Source organism: Cydia amplana, chromosome 25 (assembly GCF_948474715.1).
Source record: "Cydia amplana chromosome 25, ilCydAmpl1.1, whole genome shotgun sequence".
In the NCBI taxonomy this organism is placed as follows: Eukaryota; Metazoa; Arthropoda; class Insecta; order Lepidoptera; family Tortricidae; genus Cydia; species Cydia amplana.
In genome coordinates this window covers 7632874-7660112 of record NC_086093.1, presented here as the reverse complement: position 1 = coordinate 7660112, position 27239 = coordinate 7632874, and the positions used below count along the sequence as shown (strand labels likewise).

The 27239-nt window shown below is 41.5% G+C and overlaps 1 protein-coding gene across 1 annotated transcript in view; it reads left to right on the top strand.

Annotated features, from left to right (window-relative positions):
* LOC134659622 (protein hu-li tai shao) overlaps positions 1-27239 on the top strand; it is a 98370-nt gene that overhangs the window by 62519 nt on the left and 8612 nt on the right. The window contains exons 3-19 of the mRNA XM_063515304.1: positions 242-338; positions 1689-1862; positions 2531-2663; positions 3014-3184; positions 3893-4060; positions 4870-5090; positions 6090-6227; positions 8327-8421; positions 9027-9147; positions 14142-14165; positions 16373-16483; positions 17025-17156; positions 17606-17765; positions 18288-18380; positions 19162-19233; positions 20705-20758; positions 21336-21485. Coding sequence (XP_063371374.1) covers positions 246-338; positions 1689-1862; positions 2531-2663; positions 3014-3184; positions 3893-4060; positions 4870-5090; positions 6090-6227; positions 8327-8421; positions 9027-9147; positions 14142-14165; positions 16373-16483; positions 17025-17156; positions 17606-17765; positions 18288-18380; positions 19162-19233; positions 20705-20758; positions 21336-21485 — 2110 coding nt within the window. The 5' untranslated portion in view covers positions 242-245. The remainder of the gene's footprint in view (positions 1-241; positions 339-1688; positions 1863-2530; positions 2664-3013; positions 3185-3892; positions 4061-4869; positions 5091-6089; positions 6228-8326; positions 8422-9026; positions 9148-14141; positions 14166-16372; positions 16484-17024; positions 17157-17605; positions 17766-18287; positions 18381-19161; positions 19234-20704; positions 20759-21335; positions 21486-27239) is intronic.

Genomic DNA, 27239 nt, shown 5'->3' with positions numbered 1-27239 from the left:
CCCCCTCTGCCACTTATACGGTAGTTTTACTCCATCTTCGAGTCAATCCCGTGCCGTGATTGGTCCGAGTCTTTGAACGGACCAATCATGGTACGGGATTCGCTCACCTCGTCCCCTCGCACCCCCGTATTTTTGGCAGCATCGGTTTCATGAAATAATTGCTCTAAACTCAGTCAGAGGATTCCTAGTCTATGATGGGAATACTTATAAAGAGTTCACTAACGTTTTTTTTTTTTTCCAGAGCGATGGCGGACACTGCCACAGAGCAGCTGCCGAACGGCAACGCGGCGGCCGAGGAGGAAGAGAGGCTGAAGCAGCGTCCAGCTGACATTGACGCCGTGAGTATTTCTTACACTAAGGCCTGAGTGGACGCTCGAGTTGGGCGTGCAGCGGGGCGGGGCGTGCGGCGTGCATGTCAAACAAATGCAAACGTATAGGAACGGCCTTAGTGCACGCTGCTCAAATCACTTGTGAGTCCGACGCCACGCTGCACGCCCCGCCGAACGCTCCGCTTCGAGCGTCCACTCAGGCCTTACACTTAGGGCTCCGTACCCAAAGGGTAAAAACGGGACCCTATTACTAAGACTCCGCTGTCCGTCCGTCTGTCCGTCTGTCTGTCTGTCCGTCCGTCTGTCTGTCTGTCACCAGGCTATATCTCGTGAACCGTATTAGCTAGACGGTTAAAATTTTCATAGATGATGTATTACTGTTGCCGCTATAACAACAGATACTAAAAGGTACGGAACCCTCGGTATGGGCGAAACCGACTCGCACGTGGCCTGTTTTTCTAAGGTCCTCTGTCACGGGTCGGCCACGACATTGTGCGACTTGCGACGGCGGCAACCATAGGTGGGAACGAAAGGTCTGATCGCTGTGTCTCGCTTTAACCTATTCGTCGCCGTCGCAAGTCGCGCAATGTCGTGGCAGAGCCGTCACACAGGCGCGTTTTGATCACATCACATCATCAGCCGTTTACTAACATTAAGCATTTTACGATGTACTCACGTATATTTAATCACTCTGTACTTTAAAAATCTCTTCTAAAATTAGGTGAAAGTTGAGTATTAAGTATTAGAAGTATTAGAACATTCCTTCCTTCCAACAGCACTTAAGTGAGAACAAATACATATTATCGCACACTTAGAACCCCTCGCTGTCAACTTAGCGCCGATAAACAAAACGATAAGAGGGTGCCAATGAAGAGACGTTAATGTGCTGATGACTGACGCATTATTGTTGCACTTGTGTTGATTTCTGGGAGGATGTATGACAGTCTGTTACCTTTTCACGCCTTAACCGATTTAGATGGACAGACGTATGTATGGACAATTGGTCCGATTGGACATAGTTTGACTCAAAAGGAAGGACATTAGGATAGGTTTTTATCAAAAATCAACATTCCAGACACTAGCAGAAACTAGTAGAGCAAGATTTTGTAAAAAACTAAACTATTGAAGTCCCGAATTCAATACTCTCGTGCTCTTGACAAGATTAAATATATTTACATTCGTAAAATTACACAATTCATAGGTATATCTGGCGGTCTAGCATGAGTTGCGTTCTCGCGCTTGAGTCCATACTTGAAGTCGCGCCAGATGTATGGAGCGCGCGAGAACGCAACTCGTGCTAGACCGGCAGAGACAGTTTTACCACAATGTCAAATAATGAAACATTCACTTTGTACCCAGGATGTCCGCGAAATGGAGCGCCGCAAGCGCGTGGAAGCGCTCATGTCCTCCAAGCTGTTCCGTGAGGAGCTGGAGCGGGTGCTGGACCAGCAGATGCACGAGGGAGGCGATGCGCCGCTGCTGCAGCGCATACGGGAGATGGTCGGCGGCAGGCTGCACACCGGCACCTTCAGGGTAAGGAACCATCCGAGCTGTTCCGTGAGGTGCTGGAGCGAGTGCTGGACCAGCAACATGAGGGAGACGCGCCGCTGCTGCAGCGCATACGGGAGATGGTCGGCGGCAGTCTGCATACCGGCACCTTCAGGGTAAGGAACCATCCGAGCTGTTCCGTGAGGAGCTGGAGCGAGTGCTGGACCAGCAGATGCACGAGGGAGGCGACGCGCCGCTGCTGCAGCGCATACGGGAGATGGTCGGCGGCAGGCTGCACACCGGCACCTTCAGGGTAAGGAACCATCCGAGCTACTCCGTGAGGAGCTGGAGCGAGTGCTGGACCAGCAGATGCACGAGGGAGGCGACGCGCCGCTGCTGCAGCACATACGGGAGATAGTCGGCGGCAGGCTGCATACCGGCACCTTCAGGTAAGACAGCCACAGTGGCAGCTCATGTCCTCCAAGCTCTAACGCGAGGAGCGGGGAGTGCTGAAGCAGCACGACAAGGGAGACGCGCCGTTGTTACAGAGCAAACGGGAGATGGTCGGCGGCAGGCTGCATACTGCACTCCTGACCCTGAAGATGCCGTTCAGGGTCAGGAGACAGTTTAATTCCAATGAGGTTTAATGTTAGTTCCACTTAATCTGCGAGCAGTTGAATTAGATTATCTAATATTGATGTGAAACGTTTCAGAGCCCCAGCTGCGTGCTTCCCATCAACGACATCCGCGGCATCGAGGGCTTCGGCTACGAGAAGGGCGAGAAGATCCTCCGCTGCAAGCTGGCGGCTTGCTACCGTCTGGTGGACCTGTTCGGGTGGACCCAGAGTAAGTGGACGGCTCCAGGTCCCTACAGGGCACGGTGTGCTCCACATTAACGGCATTGAGGGCGAGACCCTCGCTGCATGTTGGCAGCTTGCCAACGTCTGGTGAACCTTTTGTGGTGGATATTTTTACAGGCAACTCTTTGCCCCCGACGAATTTATAGATCGAAATCTAAAAACCTAGACCATAGCTTGTGCTAGTATCCTGCTGAACTGACCTTGGTCATTGGGAGATTGTGTTACATGAGAGATTACTCATAACGCTTTTACTTCATCAACCAGTTAATATTATGATTTATTTGATGAAATTATACCTATTTCGCAAAGTAATTTATACGGTTTCTATTATTACAGCCGGCATCAATGGCCAAATCACCGCCCGTCTGAACACCGCCGTGGAGCAAGTCCTGACCACTCCTCGCGGCCTACTCCCGCATGAGGTCACCGCCTCCTCGCTGGTGAAGGTCGACATGCAGGGAGTAGTACAGGACCAGGGGACCACCAACTTCCCCGTGAACGTTGAAGGTGAGTGTCTCAACACCCGCGGAGCAAGTCCTGACCACTCCTCGCGGCCTACTCCCGCACGAGGTCACCGCCTCCTCGCTGGTGAAGGTCGACATGCAGGGAGTGGTGCAAGACCAGGGGACCACCACCTTCCCCGTAAACGTTGAAGGTGAGTGTCTCAACACCATGGAGTGTCCTGACAACTCCTCGCGGTCTCCTCCCGCATGAGGTCACCGCCTCTTCGCTGGTGAAGGTCGACATACAGGGAGCGGTGCAGGACCAGGGGACCACCAACTTCCCCGTGAACGTTGAAGGTGAGTGTCTCAACACCCGTGGAGCAAGTTCTGACAACTCGCGGCCTACTCCCGCATGAGGTCACCGCCTCTTCGCTGGTGAAGGTCGACATACAGGGAGCGGTGCAGGACCAGGGGACCACCAACTTCCCCGTGAACGTTGAAGGTGAGTGTCTCAACACCCGTGGAGCAAGTTCTGACAACTCGCGGCCTACTCCCGCATGAGGTCACCGCCTCTTCGCTGGTGAAGGTCGACATACAGGGAGCGGTGCAGGACCAGGGGACCACCAAATTCCTTGTCAATAATGAAGATGAGCGTTTCAACACCTGAAGTCCTATACTGCCATTAGTTTATAGCTCATAATCTAAGACATGACTCCTGGAGGTATGCATCATGAGAACACCGCTTATTCACCTAATTTCCTTGGTTTTCCAGGTTTCTCCCTGCACGCGTCCGTGCACGCGGCGCGTCCGGACCTGCGCTGCGTGCTGCACCTGCGCTCGCCGGGCGCCCTCGCCATCTCCAGCACCCGCCGCGGCCTGCTGCCAATCAGCCATGAATCAGCTCTGCTGGGACCCCTGGCCTACCACAGCGTGCCGCCTGGTAAGTGCCAGTTATCCAGGCTTCCTCCACGCGACCGTGCATACAGCCCGTCCGGGCCGGCGCTATGTGCTGCAGCTGCCTTCCGGTGCACTCGCCGTGTCCAGCACCCGGAGAGGCCTGCTCCCGAGGCCGCGCCCCCTTATTGGGACCCCTGGTAGAGTCTGTGCGGAAAGAGAAGAGTCGTGGAATGTACTGGGCCCCATACATTCCACGACTCTTCTCTTTCCGCACAGACTCTATACCACAGCACAGCGTGCCATCTGGTAAGCATTTACTTGTGGCTCTGTTAGCTGTAGACCGACCGAACACTTGAGGTTCTGCAGTTTTGAAAATTTACCGAAAACTGAATCGACCGAAACAAAAACCTGATCACAAAATTTTCGAGAATCGGCTGAGAAATGCGACTTGGATAGCGGGACAAAAGTCGGGTGATACTGTCCTACCGACCGCGCCAATAATGCAGGAGCTTTCTTAGTTCTTACCATTAGGTTGCTAAACGGATCATTGCAATCGAAAGCAATAGTCTATCTAATCTAAACCCTTGCACTGCTTGAACACGTGCACCAGAATGACTTCCGATCCGATTGCGATAAAACAAATCGTACGGTTAGCTTATCTGCGCCCATAGAAATATACATATGTCTGCGCCTGATACTAAAAGATAAAAGACTGAAGGATCTCTTTGTTTTGAGAATCTACAGCACCACTCTTAACTGTCCATCGGTGGACCTTATGTCTTTTGTAATAAGGTTTACGTACGAGCTGTCAGTTCTATGCTTTCCGCAAATCTGACGTCATACATCTTTCAGGTCTCTTGGACAACGAGGAGCATGAGAAGATGGTCCGCGCCCTCGGACCCTCAGCCAAGGTGCTCATGCTGAGCGGCGCCGGAGCCCTTTGCTGCGGAGCGTCTCTCGAGGAGGCTTTCCACCACGCCAGGCAACTCACTGCCGCTTGTGAGGTCCAACTGCGCCTGGCAGCTGTTCCTCAGGATGACCTGCATCTGCTGGACGAGGAGACTAGGCACAAGGTGAGGACACAGAACTAGGTGTTCCAGGTAGCTGTTGAAGAGGCCTTCCACCACGCCAGGCAGCTGACTGCCGCTTGTGAGGTCCAACTGCGCCTGGCAGCTGTTCCTCAGGATGACCTGCATCTGCTGGACGAGGAGACTAGGCACAAGGTGAGCACACCAGGTCTAGGCGTTCCAGGTGGCTGTTGAAGAGGCCTTCCACCACGCCAGCCAGCTGACTGTAGCAGTATTGATAGTTCCGCTACTTGACACTAGATGTCGACTACGAAAATAATAGTCATTTTGGTAACAAAACTGATGTATGGAGTGAGCAATCTATACTTACTTATTTCTCTATGGTTTAGACGGATAAAGTATTTAGTATAACTATTCACGTCTACCGCATGCATCCGGAGAGGTGGGCTAGCTTGCCAAGTGGATGCCGGTAGAGGGATGTGGACGGGGCAGGCCCAAACGGAGATGGCGGGATGACCTGGACAACTTCCTGAACAACTAGCCAGAGGAAACACCAAATTGGGAGTCGTGGAAATCAAGGGGAGTGGCCTTTGCCCAGCACTGGGACACTCACATACATACATACATAACTGGCTCAGTGACCCAAAGAGGATCTTGGCCTCTGACACAAGAGAGCGCCACTCTGCCCTATCCTGCGCCACTTCGCGCCAGTTGGGTATTCCGAGGGCGGACAGGTCTTTTTAGGTTTCGTCACTCCAGCGGTATCTGGGACGCCCAGACGGACGTTTTCCGCCCGGGCGCCCCACATACGCTCTTCTCACAGCACGATCCTCCCCCATCCTCTCCAGGTGACCAAGCCAGCGGAGTCGTGTGGCTTTGATCTCGCCAATTATATTGGGCATCGCAACCAGCTCCTCTAGCTCCCTATTTTTCTTTCGCCTCCGAGTTCCACCTTCCTCTCTGATAGGCCCCAGAACTCAGATAGGCTGTGGAACACCTGTTTGTTTTTTTTTGGTTTTATTACAAGAGCCGGTATTGTTTCAGATCTACGAGCAGTCGCGCTCTGCGCCGGCCGGCGACGCCAAGTGGCGCGTGGGCGGCGAGGAGTTTGAGGCGCTGATGCGCATGCTCGACAATGCTGGCTTCCGCACCGGCTACATCTACCGGCACCCGCTCATCAAGGTACACAACTTATGTTCACTTATACCTTACATACCAGGGATGTTGCGGATGCAGATTTTTTGACATCCGCGGATGCGGATGCGGATATTTAAAGGCTCAAATCCGCGGATGCGGATGTCAAGATTAGGTACTTAGAAAACGTCAAATATTACATTTTTAGTATTTTTTTATTTAAAAAAACGAAACGTTTAGTATTTGAGCAAGAATATAGGTGCGTTATATTTAATAAACAGTAACTTGGCCGACTTTTCTGGATCTAGACGATTTCGTTATAGGTAATGACGAAATTATCTAGCACTTACGCCGCCGCTAAGACGTTCCTGTACCGACTTGTTCGACATCCGCATCCGCATAAGCTCCGCATCGATTTTATGCGGATGCGGATGCAGATGCGGATGTTGAAAATAATGCAGAAGTTCCGCGGTTGCGGATGCGGATGCAGATGTTCGCAACATCCCTGTTACATACTAGAACAAATTAAATTATTTTCAGAAAATATTTTAATTTGTTATTATTTCGAGTAGTCACACTAAAGTGTCATTCAATAGAACTTGCGAACTATGTAAACAAAGTTACTAGTAATTTGACATTCAGTGTCAATTTTAGTATGGCGGTTTGTTTACATAGTTAGCAAGTTCTATTGAATGACACTTTACTATATAAATTATAAACTGAAATAAATGTCATATACTCAGAAAAAGTGACCCAAGCCTCTAGTGCACCAGGCTGGAATCGAACCAGCGTCCTCTGCTATCGCGGCAGGTGCCTGTTACCTCTCGGCCACCGGGGGACAGCGGCATAGGTCGAATTTTTCCAAGTATATGCACTTCATACTGAAGGCTCATGGCGCCCCCTGGCCACCTCTAAGGTAGAACAGTATGGTTCTACCTTGAGCGCTGGTGGCCTAGCGGTAAGAGCGTGCGACTTGCAATCCGGAGGTCGCGGGTTCGAACCCCGGCTCGTACCAATGAGTTTTTCGGAACTTATGTACGAAATATCATTTGATATTTACCAGTCGCATTTCGGTGAAGGCAAACATCGTGAGGAAACCGGACTAATCCCAATACGGGCCTAGTTTACCCTCTGGGTTGGAAGGTCAGATGGTAGTCGCTGTCGTAAAAACTAGTGCCCACGTCAATTACTGGGATTAGTTGCCAAGCGGACGCCAGGCTCCCATGAGCCGTGGCAAAATGCCGGGATAACGCAAGGAAGTATGGTTCTACCTTCTAACTGAATCATCTCAGATGATACCGAGTTGGGTTGGGTCACTTTTTCTGAGTATATGACATGTATTTCAGTTTATAACTTATACCTTGATCGACGGAAGATGGATCCTGTGATACTGCTTTAGATATAACCTTGTAACGACATCTTGTCACACCGCTATTTTTATACGCCTAAAACAAATGATAGCACATGTTTTCATGTAAAAGCTCGACATTTAAGTAAAATTAATAGCATGTGGTTTTGTTAAAAAAAAATTAATTAATCCAATATGAACTCGCGAGGGACGTCTTACAAAAGTTAAGAGGGCATGTTTGACAGGACATATTTATTTCCACATATTGTGGACCCTAATCCAGTACGGAGCTGTTGCTGACATTCACGAGGCCTTATTACAGAATTTTTCGAAGCCTCCTCGAAATTATCGTATAAAAAAATTACTGCAATGTCTTTTTTCCAATGTCTTATAATGGGGTTGGCCGGTGGAAGATGGCGCCAGCATAGGTTTCACATGTCAGTCCTGGATGATAGCCCTTTGTGCGAAATCTCATACAATAAAACTCGACACAGGTAAAACCTGTGCTGGCGCCATCTATACAAAACCAGGCGTGTCTCACTCCGCGATTTCGTCGCTTTGCTACAGGTAGCTAAAAGTACATCCGTTCGGCCCTTTGAGGAAAGCCATAAGCCGCGCGTGGCGCTGTCGCCACCTAGACGCTGATCGTGACAGACGCGTTTTGTTAGAGAGTCTTCTGTACTTAGTACTATTATTTATTCTGTGACAAAACTTTGACTGTTCCCAACCACACGTAGCTATTCTAAACAGGAAGTAATTTTCGTTTACTATAATGTGTAAATATTTTGTTTATTACCAGAACGAGGTGCCGAGACCCAAGAACGATGTGGAAGTGCCGCCGGCCGTGTCCTCTCTGGGATATCTTCTTGAAGAAGAGGAGCTCTACCGACAAGGGTATGTTGTATTAAGAGATCCGTAGCCAAAATGACAATGAGAACCTTTACCAGGCGTGGCTCACTCCGCGATTTCGTCGCGTCGCTACAAGTACATGCGGCCCACACCTTTCGGTGTCTAGCCATAGTAGTTGCCGCGCACCGCTACGGAACGGACGCCTGCGCGCGCTTGCGCCACCTAGCGGTCATATCTGTCGTAATAGACGCGTTTGTTTTACAAGCTTTTATTTAGTTTCACCTGTCCCGTTGTCTGTCTGTAATCAAATCTTGCAAGTTAAATTTGATCCACTTCCCGGTTTCCGATTGAGCTGAAATTTTGCATACACATGTAAGTCGGATGACAATGCAATATTATGGTACCATCGAGTCGATCTGATGATGGATACAGGAGGTGGCCATAGGAACTTTGTGACGAAACAACGCAACCTAATTGTGTTAGGGCTTTTTGGAATTGTCTCGATGAGTATTAGTTGTCTGTCGTAAGAAAAGTGCAGTCAGCGGTAAAAGCTTGTACCAAAAATGTTTTTTTTGCCAAAAACTTATTTAGAGTGAACCTTCTGTACCTAGTACTAATATTCTGTGACTAAAATGAACATTTCTTCACAGCATCTGGAAGAAGGGCACCGGTAAGGTCGGCGAGCGCACGCGCTGGCTCAACTCCCCCAACGTGTACCAGAAGGTCGAGGTCCTCGAGACAGGCACCAACGACCCCAAGAAGATCACCAAGGTAGAATACCTCCGCGTCGAGGCCGAGTAGTCCCACTACACACTTCTGTGGCCCTGGTAACAGAGCGAACCTTTTAAAACCAAATGGCTACAGTTTTAAATACATAATAGTAAGGAGTGACCTTGAAAAAGCGGGTCGTTGACCGCACGCGCCGGCGAAACAACGCTAGGGTTGTCTACGCTTAGACTTTGTTAGGGTTTTAAACAGTTTTGAACAAAAATTTAAACAGTACATTAGAGTAGGTGTATGTACCGAAAGCTTAAGCAACTCCCCCATCGTCTACCAGAACGTCGAGGTCCTTGAGACAGGCACCAACGACCCCAAGAAGATCACCAAGGTAGAATACCTCCGCCTCGAGGCCGAGTAGAGACCCTTGACGGACATCCAGGGCCCTTAGCGGAGCAAACCTTTAAATTACCAACAGATAATCACAAAAAGCGAATAGGTGCCGTTTTGAAATACACAGCAATGCGGAGTGACCTTGAAAGTGCGGGTCGTTGACCGCACGCGCCGGCGAAACAACGCTAGGGTTGTCTACGCTTAGACTTTGTTCGGGTCAAAAATATTTTTGAACAAAAAATTTAACAGTAAATTAATGGATGTCCGGCATTATTTAGTATAGCGTCTGCAACTCCTACAAAGCCTACCAGAAGGTCAAGGTCCAAACATTTTATCATTAGATTAAAGCGTTCAGTACGAGGGGCGTTCAATAAAAAGTGAGAATGAGTATGTTATATACAACTTTTATTAAATGTTATTTTATTTTAGTCACCTTTTAGCATAATACACTTAGTATATCTTTTTTCTAAAATTAAAATTCCATTTCTAAAAAAGGTTTCATCTTGAGTACTTGAAAAATCTTATATTGCAGCGACTACCGCGTCGTCGTCTTCAAATTTCTTGCCTCTTAGGTATTCCTTCAATCTCGGAAATAGGTAGAAATCACTAGGGGAGAGGTCTGGTGAATACGGAGGATGCTTAAGGATATCGAACCCAGCATCACGTATTGCAGCCATTGCAACGGCGGACTTGTGTGCCCGTGCATTGTCCTGATGGAACAACACAATTTTCGAGAGTTTACCTCGCCGTTTTTCACGGATCTAATTGCGCAATGTTGCTATTTGTTTGGCATATAAAGAGCCCGTAATAGTGGCTCCATGCTCGAGATACTCAATCATTACGACCCCTTTACCATCCCAAAAAACAGAGCCCATGACCTTACCGGCAGATGGGCCCACCTTGAATTTCTTCGGAGTTGGAGATGATGGCCTTTTCCATGTCATAGACTGCAGTTTCGTTTCAGGGTCGTAATGATGGAGCCATGTTTCGTCCATTGTTATAAATCGCCCCAAAAAAAGTTCCCGGTCTTGCTGTATCAGGTCCAAAGCTTCTTGACAAATCTCGACTCTAGTTCGTTTTTGCGTGTCAGTAAGCATTCTGGGTACCCAACGCGCCGATACCTTTTTCATACCCAAGGGTTCATGTAAAATATTATGCACGCTCCCCGTTGAAATCTTTACATTTTCAGCAATAAAACGAACCGTGACACGACGATCCGCCAAAACTAAGTTTTCAACTTTTTTCACAATTTCTTCAGTTACTGCTGTAGTAGGGCGTCCGGAGCGGGGGTGATCCATGGTCGATGTTCTTCCACGTCTAAATTCGGCGCACCAACGTGCGACTGTCGAATACGGAGGAGGATTAGACCTTAAAGTGTCCCGTAAATCTAAATTGACTTGGTCCATAGAAAAAAATTTCAAACACAAGTATTTGATAACGGCGCGCAGTTCAATTTTCTCCATTATCGCTAACGTACTCAATATCATCGCAAAGAAATCGCCGTATTTTTTTTTTAAACAAAGAACAGTTAGTTTTTTTTTTCATGGCAATCAGCTAGGTAGATTAGCTTTGTCGGCCAGTATTTACTTTCCTAATATTTAAAGAGTTTGCATCTCATTCTCATTATATATTGAACGCCCCTCGTACTGTGAACTGTGGCTCACTGTTCTACTATTTTTACTGTAAAATGGTTCTTAAATTTTTTTTCGCTTGAGAGTCATTTGAATACGCTCCTGTTATCGGGCCCAACAAGTATATTCGTAATCACTCATAAAATCCTTTTTAAAATCAAGTTTCATAAAAATTGGCTATAATATTCTATTGGGTCACTTTCCGTCACTTTTCCTTTCCTTAAAATTAAGTGTCTAGAATTTGGATAAAATTCTGGAAAGTAGCACTTACACTTACAGTCATATCCTTCAAACATCGATATGAGTAAAATAATAAAAAAACTGGAATTCCCACGATGTGACGTCACCATAAGCGTTGCGGCTCATATATGAGCCATGGGTTATGACTGTTATGAGGGGAGTATGTTCCGAGAATATCGGCTGGCAACTCTATAGCCGAGAAATACTCTATGTTATTTTATAGTTTGACGTATACGTACGACGTAGAAATACGTATTATGTGTACGGTTCTCCAGAATTAGACACTAGATGTCTATTAGTTACGCTTTAGGAATAGTCTCGGTCTATTAATAATTTTGATCAAATGATCACCCTAATAGCCAAGGGGCAAAATTATGCTAGTATGGAAAATTTTATATTTTTGGCAAAGATTATTTTGTAAATTTTGAATTTATATCGCTTTTGTGTGGTAATTAGGGTTTGCAATCCGGATCCGAAATGTATGAAATTATCCGGATCCACGCGGATATTCCCATACATTTCGGATCCGTCGTGCAAACCCTAGTGGTGAGTAAAATATTAATATTGTTGGATATTCGATTAAAAAAGTTCGTATTTGGTTTAAAAAATATAACTACAAAATCATCACAGTCCAATCATATAATAATGTTTTAAGATGTTTAGATATACGTAATTTTATTAGGGTTCCGTAGCCAAATGGCAAAAAACGGAACCCTTATAGATTCGTCATGTCTGTCTGTCTGTCTGTCCGTCTGTCCGTCTGTCCGTCTGTCTGTCCGTCCGTATGTCACAGCCACTTTTCTCCGAAACTATAAGAACTATACTGTTGAAACTTGGTAAGTAGATGTATTCTGTGAACCGCATTAAGATTTTCACACAAAAATAGAAAAAAAACAATAAATTTTTGGGGTTCCCCATACTTCGAACTGAAACTCAAAAATGTTTTTTTCGTCAAACCCATACGTATGGGGTATCTATAGATAGGTCTTCAAAAATGATATTGAGGTTTCTAATATCATTTTTTTCTAAACTGAATAGTTTGCGCGAGAGACACTTCCAAAGTGGTAAAATGTGTGTCCCCCCCCCTGTAACTTCTAAAATAAGAGAATGATAAAACTAAAAAAAATATATGATGTACATTACCATGTAAACTTCCACCGAAAATTGGTTTGAACGAGATCTAGTAAGTAGTTTTTTTTTTTACGTCATAAATCGCCTAAATACGGAACCCTTCATGGGCGAGTCCGACTCGCACTTGGCCGCTTTTTATTACTTTATGGTCACAACTACGGTGACTATTAAGCTTACTTTTTCTAGGACATTCCAAGTGTTTATTTTTACTATTTTTATTATATTTTATACTTTTTCTTCATTACGGGGCTGGGTTGTGCTTTTTTTAAAATGTAGTTGTTTCGAATTTAATCGAATTTATTTAGAATTCTATGTACCTAGTTGTTTCGTGCCTATTTCTACATTTTTTGTTGTTTCTTTAAATAATTGTCATAGAAATAGGAAATAAAAAGAAATGTTATCCTTCTTGATATTCTACATTCCCTGTAACACAGTCAGTAAATATTTATTGAATAAATAATTAATAATTCCACAGTAATAGCAGATGCGCTCAAAATGGCTCAAAAATCTTTACAAAAAAGTTTTTTGACGTTTGCAATTTTTATCCAATAATAAGCATCGAAATTATTTTAGTTAAGTAGAGAGATATTTTAATCAGATATTAATATATTTAACGTGTTTTATTATAATCATTATAATGCTTATTGCTATTGTGTGTATGATTTGAGGTTTTTTCTAAAAAGGATATCCCGATTTTGCAAGGCCTTTGGTCACCCTATTTATTATAATAGGGTTGTCACCAAAGGAAAAACAATTTATTTTAAAGTTTTGTAAACTTACAATAGAAATCACATTCGGAACAACTTTTTTTAATGATGATTAATTTGTAATTTCACTTTTGATAGCAAATAGTGTATATATTTATATTAATAACTATTAATTAATTATTGTTCATTTTACCAACAAAATAAGGATGTTGAAATACCATCGTTATTTGCAATCTCTTACTGGCACAGATGAACTGCCACCCGACTGCAACTTGTATGCAGTTGGCGTGCAGTTCCCATACAAATTGCAGTCTGGTTGCAGTCCTTCTGTATCGGGCCCTTATGCAATCTCAGAAGTATTCACTTTTAATTCACTATTGTATCTCCAAAACAATCTGTTTTGCGTAAATCGGGATATACCGTACTTCGCTTCACATATAATTGTGCTTATAGAGTTATATATGTTTACAAATCAATAAAATATATGAATAAATAATCTTTCACTGGCTTCTCTCACTCGTGAAATGCTTTTGAAATGTTTTTTATAACTGTTTTTAAAAATGTTTTTTAGAACTAAGTGTTTTTTTAAAATAATGTTGTGTTTTTATTTTATATTAGATCATAGAGATAAAAATACATAGATTGCTCACTCCATACATCAGTTTTGATACCAAAAAGACTATTAATTTCAGTGTCTACATCTAGCATCGAGTAGCGGAACTATCAGTACTGCTACTTGACAATAGATGTAGCAGTACTGATAGTTCCGCTACTCGATGCTAGATGTCGACACTGAAATTAATTTATATTATTATTATAAATTAATAGTCTTTTTGGTATCAAAACTGATGTATGGGGTGAGCACTCTTGTCTTACTATATTTCTCTATGATTATATATACAATTAATAGTTTTTTGTGACTAATGTATATAATAATGTTTTGCAGTGGGTCGACTCTAACAACGAAGAGGTAATACATACGTCCGATTTTTTTATTTTTTAAACACTTTTTTTTTTCTAAATACTTTTTGCCGCACAAAGCGCTAACGTTAAGGGAGCTTGGTTACGGGGCTTTTTAAAGCACTATTTTTTGCAGGTTAAAGTTACTATTATAAGTTAATTATAAGCTTTCTGGGGAATATGGGAGGAAATCTAATCAATTCAACTCTAGTTTTTATATATTACAGATACTAAAATTACAGTGCTTCAGTCTTCATCTATCGTTTTTCTACTAAATTAGTGTAAAACTGAATTTTTACGTTTTTTATAAGTACATCTCAGATTGTTGAAACTTGAGTAGTTTTAAACAATACCTAACTTTTTGCTTTTGATATATTTGTCAGCATATCAAAATTTAAAAAAAAGGTTATTATAATAATGTCAGTTTCGGTAATTGTTAAAATGAGGGAATTTTTAATTAGAAATATAAAAAAGAACTGCACGTCATTTGCTGTTTTAAAGATCAATTATTTTTCATCAAAGATAATATATTAAAAAATAAACTCGACGTGTGCGTGTAAAAGTATTTAGAAAAAAATACTTTTCTATTATTTTCCGGGTACTTTTTCTCTTTCTATCACTCGGTTTATTTTCTTCATCTCGCTTTCTCTAACAAGTTAGTCGTCGATTCTGGGCATCGTATGGTATATCTACATATTATTGTATGTTTGTCTGTCTGGTTCTCTTTTTAGGGATTTTGCAGTAATGGTTCTATATTTTACTCTGCTTTTTACAATGACAAAGTGTGGTTATGTCTTCATTAATGTCAAATTTCTATGGAAATAGACGTTTAAAATGACACGGCCTTACTTTTTTCTATTCAATGCGGTGCAGAGTTAGACGGACGCTAGCTAACTATAGTACAGTTATAGCGTATAATTGTTTTCCATCGTATTTTCTCGGAAACGTTGGTATTTGTCATGGTACTTCAGTCAACCTCAGTACTTTTTGTACCGAGACTGTCTGAAATGGCAAAACACGTTCGTACGTTTCCGTGAAAATACGATGGAAAATAATAATACACTATAGGTAACTGTATAGATAGAGGGTCGCGTTAATTCGCTATTTCGGGGTATGTCCCATAGTAAAAGTTGCTCAGTATAATTCCAAAACCTCCCTAGCAACGGGAATGCAGTTATTAGCATATGTTATTATTTAAAGAACCAGATTAGACTAATAACACTATACGATATATATCGTAACATTATTATTATATTTAAAGCTTGTACTAAGTTATCAAAAATATATCAACAGCATTTCATTTTACCCTGGTATCACATCGAGTTTGTACAGTGTAGGGAAACAAAAAAAGGTTACATTGGTAAAAGTGTTGCCACTGAAATCCTCTCCTTGCACGCCCTTTTCCTGTTTTTTTTTATTGTTTTTGCACGTTTTTAATTTAGCACCTAGTATGAAAATTTATTATTATTAATTTTTTAACCCACAATAGGGAGAAAACCGGTTATTATATTAACCGGTAAAAAATTAAAAACCGGTTACAAATAGTAATCAGTTTTACAAACACTTTTACATGTCGCTTCCTGAGTTTTTCTTTTACACATATTGTTACATATTTATATTGCGCAAAAGCGAATCCCAAGCGGGATAAAAAAAAATGATGCTATAAGATTTGTAGAGTTCCGTATTTTTCTTAAAGTCAAATTTACTCAGAAACAATACGAAAATGGAATGTACACAAATTCTTGAACAATGTGAAATTGTCTGTTTAATGATTTAGAAATACTTATTTATCAATAGTAATGTGGGTTACGTGTGGGTATATATTTATGTATTTATATTTGCTTTACAGTAATTTTGATTAAAAAACGGGATCTTTCACTTTCTTGCTTTAGTTTCTTTTATGAGGTTTGATCATAATCACATAATACATTACAATTCACTTCTATTTATTTTTTCTTCCAAGCATGCTTGTCTTTGCACGAAATCTGGCGATTTTTATTAAAAAAAACTGTACATGCTCGATGTAACCAGGTAAATAAGATAATTTTGAGCCATTATTTTTATTTACCACACAAATTATATTTGCACACTTTTATTTCTCAGTATATCCTGTCCTAACCTTTTTTTTATGGCTGGCAACATTTTTACTCATGACTTTTTTCTTTTCCCACACTCGCGTTACCGTCGACCTGAATTGGACCTTGTGGCGTACGGCAGTGGGTGCAAGATGGCTCGCCCGCGCACTCGAGCACGCCGGTCAAAATTGACACGCTACAGTTTGTGCCCAAGAACACGAACCCTAAGGAGTTCAAGGCACTCCAGCAGCAGGTATGTATCATTTTAATTATTATATCATTTAAATATCTAAGGGAAAGTGCGTAACCGGTTCAATAATCAGTTAACCGGTTTTCAAAAGTTTGGTCAAATGAAATTATTTTATTAAACATTTTCGGAGTTGTTTTTTTAAGTAGTCACACTAATATGACTAATAATAAACTGAAACAGAAGTCACATAGGTACTAAAGAAGAAGTTACCAAGCCCTTCGGTGATTCCTTTTTTTTATTATTTACAAGTTTAGACAGAGTTTGTGATTATTAGAACAATAGAAAATAAATCTTTAATAAAATGTATTGATTTATTAACAATAGATATTATATTTGTAATGATAGGATAGGAAAACGTCACATTTTGTGAATTTTATATCTTTTAATCGTATGGCATTCACTGTTACGTACAGGTACATTAACACGTTTAAGTTGTTTTTTATCCCTTTCTTTAAACAAAGAACCGGTTTAGCACTTAGCTCCTTAATGAGTAATGTATATAAATATGTCAACTAATTAAAATAATAAAAACTGACATCACCAGATCAAGGATAACCGCCGTGCGGATAAGATCAGCGCCGGACCTCAGTCTCATATCCTCGAGGGCGTCACTTGGGACGAGGCTAGTAAGCTGGTTGGCGAAGATGCCGTCAACACACACACCGGGGATCATGTGGTGAGTTAGAACTCTTACATCAAGAATAGAGACTGATCAGTGCTTCCATTTCGAAATTATTGTAAGACCCTTTACCCCCAAAAACAACTGACGCGTGCGGCTACAACCCAATATCATCCTTCGTGCATTTGCAACAAGGTTTACGTAGGTTATTAAGGTAGCTGCAGCCAGGCCCGGATCTAGGGTAGAGCGAGTGGAGCGGCCGCTCTAGGCGCCGGATGGCAAGAGGGGCGCCAAAATGGCAAATGAGAAAAAAAAAGTTTTAAAAACGCGAGTGTGGCGGGGGCCCAAAATACGCTTGAAAACTTAAACGAAGGGCGCCAAAATCCGATTTCGCTCTAGAGTCTACGCTGATCAAGGGCTCGGGCCGGCACTGGCTGCAGCACGCGTCACGTCCCCGACAAAGTAGACCTTTTTGTGGATAGCTTAACAACATGGTTGTCCTTCAGGTCCTAATGGGAGCAGCGTCCAAGGGCATCATCCAGCGCGGCCACCAGCACAACGCGACCATGTACAGCGCGCCGTACGCGCGCAACCCGTTCGAACACGTCACCGACAGCGACATCGACGAGTACAAGCGTCAGGTGGAGCGCCGCGCCCGTCCCGACTGTGAGTAACACGTCACAACAAGCTCTAACACAACGTGTACAGCGCGTCGTACGCGCGCCATCCGTTCGAACACGTCACCGACGAGTACAAGCGTCAGGTGGAGCGCCGCGCCCGTCCCGACTGTGAGTAACATGTCACAACAAGCTCTAGCACAACGTGACCGAGCACGTCAATGGTAGCGACATCGATGAATACCGCCACCAACTCGAATGCCGCGAGTGCTAAACCGGTTTGCGGAGAAACCGGTTACATGTTAAGGAAACCGGTTTTTATTGGTTTATCATAAGGGCTGGATGGAAATCCATTATATCTGTGTCCTTCTCCACGAAACAGGCGTGATTAATATATGGGCGTATACATACGTTCGTATATTATGGAAGCTGATATTTCCAGTGGCGTAGCCGGGCGTGGGCGAAGTGGGGCCTCGCAGATGCGACTTCGCCCACGGCTGGATTAGTTCACGCTACGCCACTGGATGTTTCTTTGTCGTAACCTCGTAACGTGTGTATCGCAATATTTCAGACGACACGGACCTGTCCGAATCCGAGGCCATCAGCGCCGCGCAAATCACGTCGCCGGCCAGCGCCACCGAAACCGAGGAGGAGTCGCGGGATGGTACTATACTTTCATCATCAATATTTAACCTTTTGGACGCCAATGACCGATATATCCGCACCGTAGTTTCAACGCCAATGACCGATATATCCGCACCGTAGGTTCAACGCCAAAGACCGATTAATCGGTCACATATCACAGAGTAACATAGACCCACGTGCATATGCATAAAGTTCAATTTCAGTTTTGACACTCCGGTGACGTGGCGTCAGCGTGACAGCTTTTGTGTTTGACACGGCGTCGAAAAGGTTAAGAGCTATGGTATCTTGTCGGTGGAGTAATCGCCACTCTTCTCTTTTCTGGGCCAGCCTACGATACTATATTTTTTTATAAGTAATTTAATAATAGATACTACTAGAAGCGCTAGTGGCCTAGCGGTAAGAGCGTGCGACTTTCAATCAGGAAGTCGCGGGTGCAAACCCCGGCTCGTACCAATGAATTATTCGGAACTTATGTACGAAATATCATTTGATATTTACTATCGCTTTTCGGCGAAGGAAGACATCGTGAGGAAACCAGACTAATCCCAATAAGGTCTAGTTTATTCTCTGGGTTGGAAGGTCAGATGGCAGTCGCTTCTGTAAAAACTAGTGCCTACGCCAATTCTCGGGATTAGTTGCCAAGCGTACCCATGAGCCATGGCAAAATGCCGGGATAACGTGAGGAAGATGATGAAATAAATAATATATTATACTATATACGTTACTAGTATACAGAATGAAAATATTTATGTACAATATTTTAGTATATGTTATAAATTGTATAAACTCTCGTTTCCCAGAGCACCGCGTCCTCAGAATAGAGACGAAGCAAGCGCCGGTGAGAAGTCAGCCAGAGGTCGTGTTGAGCGATGGTGAGTTTTACCCAATTCACTCATAATTAGATTGGCCAGTGGACGCATGTTACAGATGGCGCCAGCATAGGTTTTACTGTCAACCCTAGGAAGTGTCAAATTATTTTATTATTTAGGTTTTTTTGCCTGGATGGCAAATCTCATAGAACCAAACACTAGAGACAGGTAAAACCTATGATGGCGCCATCTATACCAAACTTTGACAGTTGCCAGTTTTAAAGTTCGAAAGTCGAAAGTATTCACTTAGTTAATTTTTACATTTTTACTATAAGTATGCAAGTTTTAGCAGCTTTTTCCAAATTTCAATCCGCGGGCAAAATGACAATTGTCTATTTAATCACCAACAAGTAATATTAGAAAATAATTGTACTTATTTGCATTTAATACTGTAAAATGTATAAATGTAAATATAGCGTTCTGCTATCGTATGAATAGACGTGTTCACATCGAAAACTAATAGACAGTGATCGTTTTGCCTGTATTTGAATATTACGATTTTTCCAAATATATAAGCACAACCTTTTTATAAAGTGCATGATTTTTTCTCTTTTTTTTAAGTAGTTGGATGAGTTACTGTTACCAAAAAAATATTGTTTTGTACATGCTGTTTAATGACATTTGAAATTACTTGAAGATATGATATATGTTATATTTTTATTTATATATGTTTTGTATGTACTACGTTTATATAATATGTATTTTATATATTTATTTATGATAACATAGGTATAGGAAACCTCAAAAACCGTTGCACGTACTTGGTAAACAAGGCGAAGGGCACGCTTCACAGAAGGCCCAGCAAAAAAACGGGCAAAGCTTTTAACCGGTTTGGCAGCGGTAAGTGTAATCGAAATAAACCGGTTTTGACAGCCACCGGAAGTTTGGGTTTTCGGTTTTTTGGATTTTATTTGATATGTCAAAATCATGATTCATATGTCATACATTTCTATCCGTTTTTGTACAGTAGTTTTTCTGCAACACACAGGAATTAGATAGAAATATCCCTTATTTATCACTTTATATTATATGTATTTATTTATATTTTTTTATAATATTACAAACTATTTTTTATATATCCTTCATGTTAAATACATTTCATATTTCATAAATATACTGTTCATAAGTGTGTCGTTCTAATATGTTTTTGGTAACGTTTTTAATCGTTGCGAGTCTGAAACGCGGTTATCACACTGATGCAGGTCCACAATCCGCACCGGTGTGTGAACGACACAGCGCTATACACGTATGTATCGTTGTCCCGCTCGCTCACCGGATCGGCGTGCGAATCTGCATCCAATGCGAAGACCTCCTAAATAAGTATTGCAAACCGGTAAAAAAATTAACGAAAATTACCGGTAAACCGGTTACTCATACTAAACATTTACCGGTTGTATTCCCTACAACTAAATCAGCTCGACACGGTTTTGTTTTATTTTTTACTGCATGTGTTTGACGTATGATGTCTCCGTAGTGGACACGACAGACTTTCTGCATGCCGAGCGGTCACATGCCGATAGGACCCGAGGTTAGTACGGATTTTAGTAAATTAAGATTAAGAATACATGTGGCGTTCTTAGACAAAAAGGTACTATTTCATAAGTGATTCTGGAAGTTATGTCAGTAGCGTGTTTTGATATTTAATTACTGATAATATACCTTTTGTCTTAAAACGACATGTTTATGTCACTTCTGTGCACGATTTTATTTGGCGTGGAAAATATATTGGGAAAGATTCTTAACAAACCTGGCAATATTATTTATTTAAAAGCATAACGTTAATATTTGATTTAAAAAGAAACAGTAATGGTTTGCAAAAATCTTTCCCGAAGCTATCGCTCAAATTCCTATTAATTTTTCAACGGTGGTTTTAATTTCCCGCTTATTTTCATTTTAATACCCTTTGGTTTAATTTCACTTCTTTTCTTAATATCTTTATATTAGGATTTAGTCATTTGTTCTTATCAGTCCGATTACGAATTACATTCCTCGTAAAAAAAATCCAATAATTGCAAACCTCGGCTAATTGCAAATCTTGAGCACAAAAATACAAGGCTGTATCTTTTTTCATCGGCCTAACCTAAATGCAGGCTCAATTCCCAAAGAGCCGCGGGACCCGAACCTCTTGTCCGATGACGAGGTGTTCCTGGACTCGCCTGTCGGGTCCACCGCCTCCTCGGCCGTGACGTCACCAGCTCCGCCCGTCACTCCCGTGACCGTCGTCCGCGTGCAGGCTGGGGTCGTTAGAGGTAAAGGTGTAGGGAGTTGGGGTAGCTACTGACGCGTGAATGGAAATGAAAGGCGGAACCGGTTTATGTTTTAAAAAATAAAAACCGGTTTAAAAAAAGGAACTGGTGCGTGAATGTTGTAAGGAAATTGGGGTAAATGGCTGGCGCGTGAATGAGTTTGAAATGCGAAACCGGTTTCCATCGTATTGTAAAGAGGAAACCGGTTTTATGTTCTTACAAATAAGAAACCGGGTTAGAAATACGAAACTGGTTTTAATATTCTTATAAAGAGGAAATCGAGCTTACCGTGAGTTTTATGTCGGTTAGTAATGTTTTGTTTGAAAATTAGCGTGTGATTGTACTTTAAATTAATAAATATTGACGGACCGAGATTATGGACTCAGTTTGATTGGTTGAATGGTTTGCTTTGAAAAGGGAAATGAGTATAATTCACGTCGTAATCGTTTGGAAAAAATTGGTAAAACGTGAAAAGTAAAAGCGGGATTGAATGAAAGTGCTTTGACAATCTTCAAATTATCTCTGGGAATCTTGTGTTGTCTTTTGGGCTTGTGAACCGTCTGTGGGGCCTAACGCTGACTTTGAAAATCGATTTTGTATCTCTGTTACTCCATTGTTGCGAGAGTGAAAGAGAAGAGATCATCTTCGATATTTGACGTTCGGAATAGCCCCCTGTTCTAATGTTGCGTCTTCATGTTTTGTTCCCTAATGTCATCATCAGCTAATTGAGATCGTGTTTTGTTATCCTTGTCTGTCTTCGGATAATCTCTGTTTGTACACTCAAGTGTCAAAATATGGGTACATACAACTTACTCGAAAATATGTCCCATAGTTCTTAATTAGCTGACATAAGAGCTATGGGACAAATTTTGGAATATGATGAGTGCACCCATATTTTTACACTTCACTGTACCTATTTGAATTGTGATGTTGATGTCTTCTGTGTCGTTTTTGTGTTTCATAAACTAGGAGATTCATTTCTTTAAATTTACTTTTTTTAAATAGTTCGTGTCCATTTACTGTTGTCCTTATATATGTATATCGGCGTTATCGAATCATCGTTTCTCATTCGAACTAAGCTCATGATATTTGCTAATAGTATCTGTCAAACGGATGAAAATCTGTCATATCTGTCAAACTTGAAATGGTTTAAAACCTGTTTCTAAAAACGTAAGATAAAGCTAACATTCCAACAACCTTGTATCTTATAATTTTGTGTTTGTGTCCTGTTCCATTATTAATTTCATTTGCTTCAGTTAGGAATCAGTCAATTTAATTTGACTTATTCTTAACACCTAACAAGTTCTACAAATCACTAGTCCATATTTTTTTGAACTTGAGGTTGAATTCAGTTCAGAATCTTTCGGTGATGATTGTTAGTGCTTTGTACAACTGGTTTGCACGCTTTTTAATCTCATTGCAGGTACTAAGCTAACACCGGAAGCTAGCGAAGCACTGTCCACTAACAAACGATCCTTGCATGACTATTCCCGAAACAGCAACCTTGGTAGGATCATTCAGAAATATGATGATGATAAAAAACATCCCAAGTGTAAAGTCAGTCTGAATGATAGGCTAGGTAATGAAGCTAGGGCTAATGTAGATGCAGTCAAGGAGAATTATGCGTTTAAATCTAATATGGCTTTAAATTTAGATATTGCGGAAGCCAACCAAGTCGCCAAAGATCCTATGGATCTAGAAAGAAAAAATAATCAAGACGATCTAAGCAGTAGGTCCAGCCTGTATTCCATCCCATCTATAGAATGGGACGGGAGATTCAGGGCCGATTACACCCTTCGAACACAATCCTTGCCCAGGAAAAGGGTCAAGCCCACGACCAATTTGTTTAGAACCAGATCCCACAGCGGATTCCTAAATTCTTACATCAGAGACCCGGAACCGAATCATTTCCACATTCCCAAATGTAGATCTTGCGGGTACAGCACTAACTCCTTCGTCTGGGAGCTTAACAAAGAAAGGAAAAGTCAGAAATCCCATTCCGTGTATTTCTCAGTAGATAACATACACCAAGAATGTCAAAAAGAAGAATTGCCTGACATAGTTAAGGTCAAAGAGACGATAGTGCCAGTTTTCAAAGTAGCTGAAATTCAGGATGAGTTTGTTGAAAGCCAAGAGTTCAATGAAGATAACTATCTGGCTGATTTGAATAGTTTTTCTTCAGGAAATCAGACGGTTATTGAATCCGCTGATCAAAACGATGTCACTATCACAGAATTCAACGTTGTCGAAGATAACGTTCTAGTACAAGGAAACGATGGTATTGCTTCTAAAGCTGAGATTGTCCAAGTAGATTCGGAAAATACACACGAAAATCCGGATACTAATGAAGGCGAATACCACAGCTTTTCAGATGAAATGGACTTTGAAGACGTTTACGAGAGTCCAGTCAAAGATCTAGTTGAGAAGGACATAAGGGATTATTCAGTGCCTGTTAATTTCTATTGTGAAGATTACACAAAAAAAGAAAGTCCGAAAAAGTCACCGAAGAAAATTATAGCGGCGATCAAAGATAATATGATTCTAGAACCAATACTTGAAGAATCAAAAAGCTCTTATGACGAATCTGGTAGTTTTAATAATGATACTACTAATGTGAGAAAATATTCGGATACCGAGAATGTGTTTACCGAAGCAAGTAATGAAATTAGTGGCTGTAGTGACCACGACGTTAAAAATAACCAATTCAAAGATATTGTAGAGAGAAACATCGAACCCTCTAATGAAGAAATGAACAAACCCAGTAAAAATGACAATATTGATGATGTTGAAATTCCTTGCGCAGATATTCTCATGCAGCTAAAATGCGAAATTACAAACCAAGAAAAAGGTTTGTCTGCCCAAGATGTGGAACATGCACCAAACGAAACATTTGCGATGCCTAATACAACAGACAATGTATTCAAAATTCCTGATGCCATTCCACCACGAAACATAAAAAATGAAATTATTGACGACATCAAACTGCGAAAGTCCGATGACTACAGTATTGCGTCTAGTACCGAACTAGCGAGCTTCAATTCCACCGCTGAATTCGAGAAATATGAAGTCATTGCTGATATTTTAGGCAAGATCTTAAATCGCATCGATGTGCAAACAGAAAATGACTATTTGGTCAACATTCCTGATTTTAAGAAGGAAAGTGATGATCTTCATTTTGACTACAAAAATCCGACTGAAGAAAGTAAGCTGGATGTGTCTGATCAATCAGGCAACGGTCAAGCCGAGACCTTTTCTATAACCAAAATAATTCAAGAAATCGAAGGTACAGCAACTTTTAATGAATCCGTGTCAACTGAAATCAGTGAAGTGGATAGTCAGCCCCACAAAATAGCCGAAGCCATTGTTTATTACATATTCGAAAGTGCATGCTCCGTTTGGGAAAATAAAGAAAAGAGTAAAGCGAGGATTGTTAAACGAGTTATAACTGTTGTGGACTCCGAAGATATACTGTTTACTGCGGCAAGTATGTGGCTTGAAACAATTGTTTCAAATGAAGAATTGAAGGCAATCGATAATGAACCAGAATCCGTAAAAGAGACCACACAAGAGATCCCCAGAGAGAGAGGCCATAGTCCCAACAGCACGGAACTGCGTACGCATATCATGAGATCCACAGATGAGAACGCAGATGATGGTTTTGACAGGTTAAATTTAGGGCCTGAAATACTTAATGAGTTACTTGACAAAATAGTATGTGAGCCTGACCTTCAAGTTTTAAATAATGACATGTCAAATACAACAACTCTTTCATGTACACTTCCAAATTTAAAAGAATTTAATGAAGACACTAATGAAGCCGAGACACAAGTAGTAAGCCTAGGAGAAGATGCCTTAGACAATCTTTTTCGGCATTTAAGCGACGACACGCATTTGAAATCGAATGATAACTTGAATAATATGCCCGAAATTAATAATACGAATGTGCAAGAATTATTGCAGGCGGATTCAGGAATGTTACCTGTTAATAGTAGCATCCAACCACAAGAAGAAAGCGACAATGCCTATGAAGGAGCCATCTACGACAGTATGAATAATAATGTGGAGTTCGAGCATGAACAAGAAGATATACCTCTCGGTTACGAACCTGAAAATATCAAATATTCCAACGTTATTGACAATATTGAAGACGCCGAGCAAACCGGAGAATTGCAAACTGACGATGATATTACTATTGTAATATCATCAAGGTTCGATACTTTCAATGATAATATTGAAATTGATACAAGAATACTCGATGAAATCAAAGATGATGATGGATCTCATGATGTTGGTGCAGAACTTTTGTATCAGTTGTGTGATAACGATGATAGTGAATCTATTCTCTCAGAAATAGTGTATACAATGCCATCTGATCATAAAATACCATCTGATGCCGAACCAGATGAATATGACTCTGAAGGTGATGTTGTTAGTCAAAAAGTTGTTAAAACCGAAGAAAGTGCAGATTTTAATGCAACTTTCGTAATAGGTCCTGACGAATGTTGCAGTTCTGTGGTGGGAAGCGACATGAACACAGCGTTTGTACAAGACGATTATTTCAACAGTATATCCTCTTCACCAAATACACAGAAAACTAATTTCGAATCGTGCACAGAATCTCCGATAGTGAACACCAGTAATTGTACACTTTATGAAAAAGATGACTCCATTCTTGGTTCGCCTTTTGTCAAAAGAGCACCCGTCATTTCTATGTCACAGACAGAACATAGAGGAGGCGTCAAATACTGGCTGTCATTCGATGAGAGCTTGACAGAAACAGATAGACATAAAGACTCATACAGACCTGTCAAAAAGTTCAACGAAAACAAAATACCAAGCTTTTTCAAAGTTGATTTCGATAGCGACCTTCACAACAGCTACGAAAGTAGCTTTAAAAGATCTAGTGTACTTTTAGACGATTATAGTACTGAAGAAAGCGTTGCGATGGAAGACAGCTTCATATCCGCTAAACCTAACTCGAACTACGACACTTGCGATTCAGATCTATTAGAAAATATGCCTCAAAAAATGCTTCTCTACAATACTTCTAGATCCGAATGTCAAAAAACCAATAAACGGCTTTATTCAACATGGCCCCCGTTTGAAGATACGCTGTTTTATAGGATTATTTCTAAGTTTAGGATGTCTGAAAGTTTTGATCCAAGTGACCTGGATAATGTGCAGAAAAATAATATTACCCAGTAGTTGTTAGTTCTAAGATTATAAGAAATACTTGTTGCATGCAATATTACAAACGGAAACGCGTCTTACCAATTTTGATACACATTTCGATCAATTTAAAATGTCGATAAATGAAATGCATGTATGGTTGTCATTATTAATACAAAATAGGGTATAATAGTTTAACAAAACAAAAGCAAGTTTTCACAAACCAAATAATGTGTTTTTTACATACAAAATATTAATTATACGGTTTAGTTTTAATGAATTGCTCCTTATTGAATGATCCGTCCACATTTTATGATATGATTTTCGCGCAAGGTTTCAGGAATAGTCACGCCTTTTTAAATGTTAGTATGCATGTTTTATGTTCTATGTTTTCATGGTTTGTATGTTTTTAGCTTATTTATTTGAATTGTAGATAAATAGAACAATTTCATCAAAGGAAGTGGTTCTAATATAATCCATAGTGACAGTAATTATAAGTGTAAGGCCTGAGTGGACGCTCGAAGCGAAGCGTTCGGCGGGGCGTGCAGCGTGGCGTCGGGCTCACAAGTGATTTGAGCAGCGTGCACTAACTAA